The sequence below is a fragment of the Otolemur garnettii genome, unplaced genomic scaffold (genome assembly GCF_000181295.1).
Source record: "Otolemur garnettii isolate 467f Iridium unplaced genomic scaffold, OtoGar3 scaffold00062, whole genome shotgun sequence".
Classification (NCBI taxonomy): Eukaryota; Metazoa; Chordata; class Mammalia; order Primates; family Galagidae; genus Otolemur; species Otolemur garnettii.
The window spans coordinates 8,069,343-8,081,940 of NW_003852457.1; the positions used below are offsets into that span (position 1 = coordinate 8,069,343).

The 12,598-nt window shown below is 35.1% G+C and overlaps 1 protein-coding gene across 2 annotated transcripts in view; it reads right to left on the reverse strand.

Annotated features, from left to right (window-relative positions):
- Positions 1–12,598, reverse strand: part of EFR3A (EFR3 homolog A) — a 100,695-nt gene that overhangs the window by 25,677 nt on the left and 62,420 nt on the right. For both annotated transcript variants that reach the window (XM_003792874.2, XM_023514960.1), the window contains exons 10-14: positions 11,555–11,722; positions 6,121–6,235; positions 4,851–4,902; positions 2,826–2,998; positions 2,281–2,356 (exon numbers count right to left, since the gene is read on the reverse strand). In XM_003792874.2, the coding sequence (XP_003792922.1) occupies positions 2,281–2,356; positions 2,826–2,998; positions 4,851–4,902; positions 6,121–6,235; positions 11,555–11,722 (584 nt within the window). The remainder of the gene's footprint in view (positions 1–2,280; positions 2,357–2,825; positions 2,999–4,850; positions 4,903–6,120; positions 6,236–11,554; positions 11,723–12,598) is intronic.

Sequence of the window (12,598 nt, forward strand, 5' to 3'; positions counted from 1 at the left end):
AAAAAAGAAAAAGATCCTAAAAGAATGTTTACACTAATGGTAACAAATGCTCAGCCAGGAAGTAATTAATTTATTTCAGGTGAATTTGGGGGTACAAAGAATTTGGGTACATTGTTTGTTAGGTAAAGTCCCTGTGATAGCTGTTCTGGCTCCCAGGAAGTGTGCCATATACCCCCAAATTGTGCCCATTATTGGAAGTACATCAAGGGGCAGGGGAGAAAAGTTATTTTAAATTATAAAACAGGAATAACTAATTCAGATAACATTTTAAGGATTCAGAATGTAATGTGGAATAATAATTTAATCTTGCAGTTAAACCAGGACCTTTCAAATTGGTTGGCTAGCAAAAATTGCCCACAGAGAAACATTACTTTCATTACTATTGTAATAGGCAATGAACTCCAGTCTTAATATTCAGAATTGTTTGATATCACTGTATAAAGTCAAAAATTAGTCATCAATTGGGTTTTCAAAATTCATCATATTAGTCATAATTCAAAATTACTCAGTATAGAATTAACCTAAGTGTCCATTAATGAGAATAAATTTTTAAAATGTGGTATATATACACAATGTAATATCATTCAGTCTTTAAAAAGAAGGAAATCTTGTCATTTATGACAAAATGCATGAGTCTGGAGGACACTATGCTAAATGAAATAAATTAGGCACAGAAAGACAAATACTGCCTTATCTCACATATATAGAATCTAAAAGTTGAACTCACAAGTAGAGAATGAGAAGGTGGTTTATGGGGCTAGAGGTAGGGATGAGGAATAGGAAGATGCTGATCAAAGGGTATAAAATTTCAAACAGAAAAAATAATTCTGAGATCCACTGTACAGTAGGATAACTATAGTCTTAATAATGTACTGTATATTTCAAAATAACTAAGTAAATTTCAGTAATCTGCAATTAGTAAAATTGCAAACGAAGTTTCATCATAAAAAATGACAGGTAAGCAAAGTGATAATACATTAATTAACTTGATTTAAACATTTCACATTACATTCATGTATCTAAACATCCTACTGTACCCTAGAAATGTCTACAGTTTTAATTTTTCAATTAAAAATGTTAATTTAAAAATTTTACAGTTCCTCAGTTATGTGGAACTTCTTTCATAAACTGAGTGACATAAAGAAACATTCAAAAATAGAGGGGATTGGTGTGCTCTCACTTAATAGGCACACCTCTTGGGTGAGGGACTCTACCTAACAAATGAAACATTGTAAACTAGTTGTTTGTACCCTCATATTAACCTTCAATTAAAAGGAGAAAAAAGAGTTGAGAAGAGTTCATGTCTCTTCACTATTAACTAGTTTTTTGATATACAGTTTAGCCAAACTTAAAGAGTTACTTAGTTCAAAAATTACATTTAGGAACAGTGATATTTTGTAAAGTATTTTTCATATAAAGTTTTTGAACTGTGAAGTTAACTTGAAACACAGCAATTAATAGTAACTAGAGGGATCGCAACATTAGAGACTCTGACAGAGTAAAAGCATGGTCTAGTTAAAGAGGTGAGAAAGAGCACCGATCCTAAGTCTCTGTACCCATCTTCCTACAGGGCTCTATGATTCCTGTTTCCTGCACCTCTAAAAACAGGGCTTCCTTAGCCACCGAGACTGTGTGCCTTGTAAAGGCATTTGGCATGTGTTCCGTGGTTTTTGTATCTCTTAATGATGAGCTTAGTGTCTGGCAAACATTAGATGCCCAAGATCTGGATGAATAATAACTGCACAGGAAGTTCACTCAATATGCCAAATAATCACAGATATCTTAATTTTCTAAATACAGTCACCTATAGAACTTAAATAATCATCATGGAAATCCAGCTAGATACCATTTATTAAGGGCAGAGATCTTTCTATCCCAAACAGTGCAGATAACAATGACAACATAGTAAACATTCATTCTAGTTACTTATTCATGGGTGATAGCTATTTTCAAAAACTTAAAGCTGTCTATAAAAAAGCCACTAAAAATAGAATAAATACATGTGTTTGGGCAGGAAAAGAATATAAGAGAAGAACTGTGAGGAGGCATTTTATTCAGAAGAAGAAATCTAGAGCTATGAATCCAGTGTTTAAACATAAGGTGCTGACATCATCAGAAATGTCACGGTGATGTGGGGGAGGCTGAGGGTGGTGGCTTGAGGTCTTTCAAGTTCAAAATTCTATGCCTTCATTTCAAGGTCATAGTCCAATAACAACTCACCCAACAAGTCAGATGGCTATAACTTACATCACGCATTTACTTTTTAGAAGATAATCTTACCTTTTTCATGAAACTTGTGTCTTGTCTACAAATTTTTTCTCTTTTTATCTTTAGGTCAGCTACATCTGGTATTATTCTAGAGACAATCAAGATATCAGTTTTAATAAATAGTACATTTAGTTACATCATGTCTTACATGGAAAATTATATTTATGGTTAGGAATTTGAACTATTTAACATTCAAGTCAATGAACACCTCAAATAAGCCTACATGTAATGATACCACTGGATTACCAAGTTTAATTAAAGGGAATTGCATACAGGAATTTCAACTCCTAATACCATCCCTAAATGTAAAGAAAAACAAAAATAAAATCCACATAACTAATAATTACTAGATAAAATCTCTGAAGAATACATCAAATGACCTCCAAGCATTTCCATTCTTAAAATATATAAATAATTGAATGGTCTCAATACTAATTAAATAAAACTGTGAATTGATAACACTTAAAAACACTAGATTTTAAAAAAATCACAATACTTACAGATGCTAATCTACTATAAGTTTAAAAACATTAACACTAATTGAATCGGCATACTACCTGATCCCTCGGAGCTTTGCCCTGTTGTCATGGCGATCCATGAGGTTGTGCATTACTTCCAAGACCAGCTGTCTCAGCTCAGAGTCTTCCATGAGAGATGGTGATAGCAAAGGATCCAGAAAAGACCCTGGCAGGGCAGTAACAATCGTCTTTGCTTTGTATCCAGAGGTTACCTAATTATTAGGAGGGAAACAACAAACCAACCTTGGTCATGAGTCCTTTGGCAAAATTCTCACATGGTTTTTTAAAAACCAAAACTTAAGGAAACAAAGTATGGACAGAAGCTGGAAGGAAAGACGTGATGAAGGATTTTACTGAATTTACAAAACCTTTATTCACAGGGAAATAAAACAATAGCACACATTTGCCATGTGCTAGTCAACATTCTCAGCACTTTGTAGAGGTTTGCTTTGCTCCCGTCTCCCTGTGAGGCGGCATGAGGATATCCCCATTCATAAGAGAAAAGTGAAGCTCAGACAGGTAAGGAACACCAGGGATAAGCAGTTAGTGAAAAATGGATACAATGAAGTTAGGTGGCAAATAGTACCGATAAGGCCAGCAGATTTTTAATTTAAATTTATAATTATTTTTCTACGTTAAGCAGTTGCTCAATAGGAATACATTTTCATTTTGGAAAGTTGTACTTTGTGACTTGATTTGAAATTCTTTTTTTTTGGCCAGGGCTGGGTTTGAACCGACCACCTCTGGCATATGGGGCCGGCACCCTACCCTTTTCAGCCACAGGTGCCACCCTGATTTGAAATTTTATGATGCATCAATATCTTCCAAATTTAAATCTTTTAAAGAGAATATAGTTAGATACTGTTAAAGTTTTTAATACCACCTAGATATTCACTGACTTTACTATGCAGTATAATCAGGATGAGAGCCAAACTCATTTATTAAAGGAATTTAAATAAAGGCTCAGGACCAAACAAAATTTCAGGTTGGAAATTTCAACATATTTTCAGGATTATAAGCATATATGGAACATTTAACATTTATATTTGAGCTCTTAAGGATAAAAGCAATTTTGTAAGTCTGTGGGGAAAGTGGTAGGATAAGTGTCTACCCATCTAAGAAATTAAAAATATATTCATGCCTCAATTATATATAAACTTCCAATCAAAGTTCCACATGTGAAAAGCCAAATTTTTAAAAACTGATAATAAGAAAATATAAACAGATGAGTTTGTATTATCTGGGTAGATAAAAAAACCCAAAACATACAGGAAAGGACTGACAGACCTAGCTATATGAGAATTTAAAACTTCTGTATGACAAGCACTATAAACAGAATTATAAATAAAACCACAGGTATCTCTGTACTTATCCTAGGTATGAGACAGTGCTTTAAAAGAAACGGGATCATGGAAGATAAACATTTCCAGAGGGACTGTACCTAACAAATCCAACCAGTGTAACCTAGTTCTCTGTACCCTCGATGAATCCTCAACAATTAAAAAAAAGAATTTTTCCAGAATGAATTTGAAGACTATTGATTTGAAAAGGAAATACATTTCCAACAACTAGCCCTGACTTTGTTGTTGGTATTGTGCTAATAGTAGTTGATTCAAGGAGAAACACAATTACTATCAATCGAAGGCAAGCTATTGATACCCACTCCAAATTTTAAATGACAAATTTTCATTTCCATGGATTATTCTCCCAACAAGAAGCCATTATTTGATGAATATGTAAAAGAAATAGTATAATATGCTGAAAGAACTTTGGATTTCCAATCCTCATTCTATTTTCAGCTCAGTGGCCTGGTGAATCTCCCCTACTTTCACTCAAAGTCTCTGAGCTCAGGTGTCTTGACCTATAAAATAGCAATAGTCTCTGCTTTCTGTATGTTTCATCATTATGAAGATCAACATGCTAGGAAAAGTAAAGAATAGTAAAAAATACAGAATAAAAAAATATAAAAATAGTATCTTATTAAATAAGGAAGCAGATAATGTGAAGCCGATCCTTTAAGTTTTTCAGTAATTTAATTAAATGTGTTCACCTTAAATGTCTTACCATAAGTAAAGATCTCAGCAACATTATCTGAATCCGCCGGGTTCCCAAATCCCTAAAATATATAAAATGTGCATTGTTATTATACATTATACTAACAAACATTTTGGTTTTGTTTTTCTTTTTAGAAACAAGGTCTCACTCTGTTGCCCAGGCTGGAGTGCAAAAGCATGATCATGGCATCACAGCTAACTACAATCTTGAATTCCTAGGCTCAGGCGTAAGCAATCCTCCTGTCTCAACCTGACAAGCAGCTGAAACTACAGGTGTATGCCAGCATGCCTGGCTAATTTTTTAAATTTTTTGTAGGGATAGGGTCTAGCTTGTCTCAAACTCCTGGCCTCAAGTGATCCTCCTGCCTGGGACTCCCAAAGTGTTCGGATTCTAGGTATGAGCCACCACAGCCAGTAATTAACACTTATATTACTAAATAGATCTTTTTAAATATAATAGTTTAAGTCATGGCTCACTTTATATGTTAAAGTAAAGTTCTTATGAATTAAAATAGCTATATGTAAAAAAAGTCCAATTCAAACAAAACAAATCAAGTGATTGGCTCTCAGAGGAAACAGATGCAGTAAATAATACAAATAAAAAGAATATAAATTGGAGAAAATTCTTACTACAAACATAGTTGATGAATATAATATCTCTTTAACACATATCAATAAACAAGAACAGATAATTTCAATAAGTACTAACAAATGGAAAAAATGTTATTTAATAATTGGCCAAAAACTATAAATCAAGATACTGTCATTTCTTTATTAAATTAACAAATCTAAACATTCATGAAAAGCTTTAGCATGTTATAAATCAAGTCAAACGTATGAGAAAAGGAGCCACAGCACATGATCTTCAAAATCACTTCCAGTTTTAGAATTCTAGGAATAAGCCAACATTTCTAACACAGTCACATTAATTTTTAAGTTTTGTACAGGGAACTTCAAATGAGGATTACCCTAAATTACTTCAATTACCCTAAATGAGGATAAATGTATGTTTAGTCTGCGTAATACCCAGGCTAAACAAACCTTCCACCTGGTCAATATAAGAGACAGAATATTTGAAAACTTATGACAGTCTGAAAAAGTATTCCAAATGCATACAAATGTTGATTCAATTGCTTAGGAATCTAGTATCAAAAGTACTAACTACTTTCCACAGGACTTTTATTACTAATGATTACAAAAAACAAAACTAACATTTTCCAGATTGGTTTCAGATAAAGTTTAACCCAGATTAAGTTCAAATTTACAGTCTGAGAACATACCCTAGTTGACTGATATCCAAAGTATGGGTAGACGTTCCAAAAACAGGTACTTTCCCCATAATGAACATCATAATTTCTGATCTTTGATAATCTGGCAGGTTACTTCCAAAAAATCCTATAAAAAATATTAAATAAATTTAGCAAATTGAAAAAGTTTATTTTTTTCCATGTAATACAAACATTTTTAACTAAAGTTTCCAGTATACGTGACTTAACAGTCTTTAAGCTACATATAACACTAAAGATAATGGCACTTATCCAAAATCATTCAGTTATGTTTCAATATAAGGCATGTATAATGGACTAATAGTTATATAAAACAGTGAATATCTGAAAGTCTTTTGCAACAATTAATAGAAAAACCGCATTGATTTGAATTGACTTGGAATTTTTAAAAAAGACAATAAATTTTCAACAATATTTCTGATCAAACTGTTGTTCATATATTGTGAACCTAAATTCATGCTCAGAGGAAGTCGGTAATTAGGTGATACTTTGATAAAGAAGTCAATAATTTAGTCATACTCTGGCTTGCTACCTTGGTTACTACCTAGGATTGCCCAAATATTTTATTATGTCATTATAATGAGCCAGGTTTATAGTTTAACCTATGAGTTAATTCAACACACATAATTAAACTGTTGTAAAAAATAAATAACTTATTTACTCATCATTTTTCTCACACACTCTGAGTTTTGAGGCTATTTTAAATTTATCTGCTATAGTTTTTGATACTTTACTTGCTGGTCATAAACTATTTATAACCTTTATCATTTATTCTTTTTCATTTAAACTTTCTCATTTCTTTGAAAGATCAGAACTGATATCAAATCACGGCTGCTTTTGTTCGTTTCTTAAAATTCAATGTAATCATTACAGAAACTTTCTGCATTTTTAGTATTTCTTTACGAATTAATTGGTCCTTCAATTTAACTCTTCAGCTTCTATTATTAAAGTAAATAATCCTACACAAATTCAAACTGTTCCATTCAGCATTTTGATTGGACCTAGAGGTAAAAGTCATTTCCCACCATCACACAGTTTAGCAATCAAAAATCTCATGACCTCAGCATGACTCTACCTGCATAAAGCACATCATTCTAGCTAACTCTTACAGAGCATCTGTTTATGGAGTAAGAAACTGTTCTGTATTTGGATCCTCATAATAACCTATGAGTCTAGGTACTATTATTTGCCTCAGTCTCCTCTTGTGAAAACGAGAGTAAGAGAGTAGTTAAGATGCTTTCAAACAATTACACTGCTGACCTTAAGGTCTGAGCTGAGGGGTATATTCTTCCAAAGCCTGTGCCTTGAAGTACTGAGAGTATAACCGACTCTATATTACTCTATACTTACTCTATATTACTTCATACTTCCTCCATATAAGCTATAACTTTCCAAGTACCCAATTAGATATGTTCCTGATCATTGTACAAAACTGAACATTGACTTTCTGTTCCAAACACGTCAGTTACCACCATAAGGACATGAAGTAACAAGCACCTCTGGTTTACCAGAGCACCTAACACACGACTAACCACCTGCAGCGTGGCTGGAAGTTTAAAGGCTGACAAGCACCATCATACTTCCCTGTGTTCAGCAAGACCTCTATCATTCACTTATGAGCATCTCTCATATTTTTCAAAAATGTGAAATAGTTTACACCAGTGGTTCCCAAAATTCTCTCTGCATATGAGAATGAGGCAGGGAGTTTGAAAACGCTGAAGCATGTGTTGAGTACCAAAGCAATTAAGTGATTATACTGTAGGGCGAGTCCAGGCATAAGAATTTTATTAAGATCCTGAGGTAATTTCAATTTGCAGCAAGGTTTAAAAACCAGGAAAAGCTCTTTATTTTTGTCTTCCAAGAATATGGTCAAGTGAGTCTGCTGTATTTGATGTCAATTAAATGTAATAAGATTGTTAATGATCTGAAAATAATAATAGTAAAAAAGAAATGCAGCTCATTTATGTTATAATTGCTTTTTTTTAAAGCTTAAAAACTGGGTAGGAGTCTCCAGATGATCAATTCTTCAAAAGCACCTTATTCTCTATACCAATTGTTTATCTTTGAACTACTGAACAGAAATGCTAATGAGCCCAGAAAAAGAACACAGCAGGGAGCTATGTTCTTCATTATTTTAAAAGAAAGAGGGACTTGGCCAACAGCTTCATAACTTAACATGTGAAAGCTACAATTTCCCTGTTCCATGGTCTGTTAAAAGGAATATCAACTTAATCTGATAACTACCAGAAAACTGAGAAATTTAAAAGGAAAATATTAAGACTCTTATTCATTGGGCAACACTGCATTTCTTTCATGTTTTAATTTTCACATTATTCTTATTTTTTTGCAGTTTTTGGCCAGGGCTGGGTTTGAACTTGGCACCTCTGGCATATGGGGCTGGCTCCCTACTCCTTTGAGCTACAGGCGCTGCCCAATTTTCATGTTATTCTGAATGTGTTATGTCACAAAAATACTGCTTGAGTTGTTGTATATACATTTATAATAAATCACTTGAGAAACAATAAATTAATATTCTATAGAGAAACTGTAACACTGAATTAATTAGAAGTCACTAAAGCAAGTAAAATCAATTCTGTAAAAACAAGATTAACTGACTTGATATATCATCTTACAGTAACACAGAAAATCCATAAATGATCCAAATAAATGTAGAAGTCACCGAAGAAGCCAGATTCACTACACACTAATACTAATTGTTTTAAGCAGTAATGAGAACGTCTACGCTTTCCTGCGATTCCATGTTATCCTGGAATTTATTATGTTTTCTCTTTTTAGTCAACCCCCAAATCTTAAGCATCTACTACGTGCTACACAGTGTGTTGAGTAAGACGCTCCTGGGTCTTTCCACTCATGAGTACAATTTCTATGCACGTGATGAGGCTGCGCCTGGTAAAATGGTGCTGATTGGAGTAGATCAATCAAATACCTCCACAGGAGGGGAGAGCCACGGGCATCACGGAGCCCTAGCACAGGAACTGTTGTGTGCAGGTGTCCAATAAACAGGTACTAAATGGTGATGCATAATGCATGAATGCATACTCATAAAACTTTAGAAACAAGATGACAAAGATAAACTTTGTACTAAACATCCCAAAGGATCATTATAAATAAGTAGCCAGCAATGGGGAAGTAACCCAAATAAAAGGCATAAGCCAAATTCCAGAATAAATTTACAAATGACTTAACTGAAACTCTAGTAGATCAGAAATTAGTTACTACTCTAGGAATACAATCCAGCTGTGACACTGTCATAGCAATCATGGACTTACAGTAAATACGATCTGGCTGCTCTAAAGAAAATATTGAGAGAAAAGCATTGAAGTAGAAAAACAGCTTGCTTGCTTTAATTTATATTTATATACAGACAGATTAATTCATTTCCAAAAAGGTAAATTCTCACAGATTTTTAACAAAGCTTTCCATTGTTTGTACTTTGGCCCAAGGAAGGAAGGAAGGAAGGACAGAAGGGAGGGAGGGAGGGGAAGGGGTGAGAGGAGGGGAGGAGAAGGAGGAAGAAGAGGAAGGAGAGGAGGAGAGATAGGGAGGGAGGGAGGGGAAGGGGTGAGAGGAGGGGAGAAGAGGAAGAAGAGGAAGGAGAGGAGGAGAGATAGGGAGGGAGGGAGGGAGGATATTATAGCCCAAGATATTAGCACTGAGACTTTGGTCTGTAATATCATTCCCAACAAAAAGAAGCACAGCTTCTTGGAAAAATGACTGATTCCAGGGCTGGAGCAGAAAGTACAAAATGAGTCTGGCACAGCTTACCCAAGTAAGGCAGTGCTGAGAAACAAAAAGAAAAGAAAAGAATAAACAAAAAAGAAAGATGTGTGGAAGGAGGTCCCTCCTGCTGGCCAAATCTGGGACAATTTGAGCACCGATAGCTAAGTACAGTAATGAATTATAAACCCTGAACATATGACTGTGTAAGTTCATATTAATAATTAAACAAACATAACGTGAAGGTAGAAGGGGGGATCGTGCTCTCAGAGAACACTGAGCGCCGACCGGTAACTGTGAGGGGAGTGTCAGAGTTTAAAAATCATCACTGCAGCCATCGCATAGTGTCTGGGTCAGGCGAGAACTAGGAATGAGGGCTCAATCTAAGGGGAAGTGGGAATGAAAAGCAGAACATCTGCACGATACAAAAGTGTCTTCTCAGAGACCATTATTTAGAATGGAAGAAAACTGAAACTGTACAATGAATAGGACAACGCCTTCCTTGACTAAGCGATCAAAATTAACGGAACCAGTACACACTGTCTACCTCTGGATATGCTGATCTGAGAACACGCCATGTATGCAGTACTCCAGCTGGGAGAGTATGGGCTGAATTAACCACAAGGAATCACCACAGCAACCTCAAACTCTGGGGCTCAAAGCGATCCTCATGCCTCAGCCTCCCTGGTAGCTGGCATTACAGGCACCCGCCACAATGCCCAACTAGTTTTTTTTTCTTGCAGTTTTTGGCCAGGGCTGGGTTTGAACCCGCCACCTTTGGCATATGGGGCCAGCGCCCTACTCCTTTGAGCCACAGGCGCCGCCCGTGCCCATCTAGTTTTTAGAGACAAAGTCTTGCTCTAGCTCAGGCTGGTCTTGAATTCCTCTAAGCTTAAGTAATACACAGGACTCAGCCTCCCAGAGTGCTAAGATTATGGGAGTGACCCACTGCACCCAGTTACTTTTTTGTTTTAAAAGAGAGGAAGGACTTTACTCTTAAGAAATGCCCATGTCACAGTTGAAATCACAGTTGCACTAAATGCAATATGATCTTACTCTGGATGCTAAACCCACAAAAAAAAAATGCTATAAAGGACATTATTGGATCAACTGATAAAACTGAAATATGGAAGTTTGATTAAAGTATGCTATCAATGTCAAATTTACTGATGCTGACCCTGGTTCTAAACAAAAAAATCTTAATTATTTGGGAAAATATGTTGAAGTATTTTAATTTTCTATATGGTTTAGAAAATTTTTTATGTGTATGTACGTATTTCTACATATACATACATATATATGCACATATACCCAGGAGAGAGAGATCAACTGATCCACTGATCCCAAGAAATGAAAAAGTGAGTAGAATAAAATGTTAACAACAGAAGAATCTGAGTACAGAGTGTACAGGGTTTGGGCGGTGCCTGTGGCTCAAAGGAGTAGGGTGCTGGCTCCATATGCTGGAAGTGGTGGGTTCAAACCCGGGCCCGGCCAAAACTACAAAAAAAATAAATAAGAAAGAGTGTACAGTGTTCTCTATCTCATTATGATGCTTGTTTATCTTCTAAAAAGTAAGGCTCTTTCAGAAATCGGAGCAATCACTGATCTTTTGACAGAGTCTAGAACCTTCCACGAGAGTTTTGTAAACAACTGTTTTATATGACCGTTTTAGAAAGTGAAATGTACTCACCTATTGTTTGGATGATAGCATTCTGCACAATCTTCTCATCATTGTCTTTGGAACTTGTGCTTACGTTGGCACTGCCTACGGATCCACCCTGTAAATCATTTGCTTCAAATTCAACACTGAGACGCAGATGCTTCAAAAGGGTATTGAAAACTTCCAGCACTGTGGGCCCTGTAAAGGATCATCTCTGTGAGCAGATACACTTTGCTAGCATTGTTTACTCAAAATCAATTCTCATACTTCTCAACAAAAATGTTCTGGCTGTTTTCTATACTGTCAACAATCCATAATAACTTAAGAACTAACTAGCTCATTTTTAAAAATAAATAAATGAGAAATATTTAAATAAGAAAGTGTCCTCATGCCAACAAACATTAGTGAGCATCTGTGAGCAACTCACTGTTTGAATCTCTGGTTCAACCCTCACAAAATGCATGTATGCATGTCAAAATTAATCACAAACCTTCTACCTATTTAATCTCATCTTTTCAAAGCAATGTGTACTGAGACAAAATTTAACTTGACTATTGAGTAAGAATCCCTGAAATTCTGATGGTAGCATGGAAGATTTATTTTCCATCTTTTGAGACTGAGAAAAGAATTTGCCTCAATTATGAGGCACAAGCTACCCAATTTGTCAGACTTGGGTTAACTAAATTTCCTCTCTCCTTTTCCTTCTGTAAATTCTCTGCTCATTTCTATCACTGCTTCTAACACACTACCTTTTAATTAGCAGGTTTCACTTCTGCCTTTACTCCTGATTACAAGCTTTCCAGGACAGGTAGCCATCTTTAAACTTTTTCTTGAATGAACACAACCTAGCACATAGTACATAACACACAGCAGACACTAATAGGCTTGAGGCTTCAATGTAACAGGTTTCATTTAATAATTCAAATTAAATAACTTGCCAATTAAATGACCTGCTTTCTTCTCTTTGAAACAAGTTATTGATACAATGCTTCTCAGTCTTTGGACTAAGATCATAAAAGTTACAAGCAAGTTTCCAAGTTCAGCTTTGTAATTTGAACAGCATTGTTTGTGTGA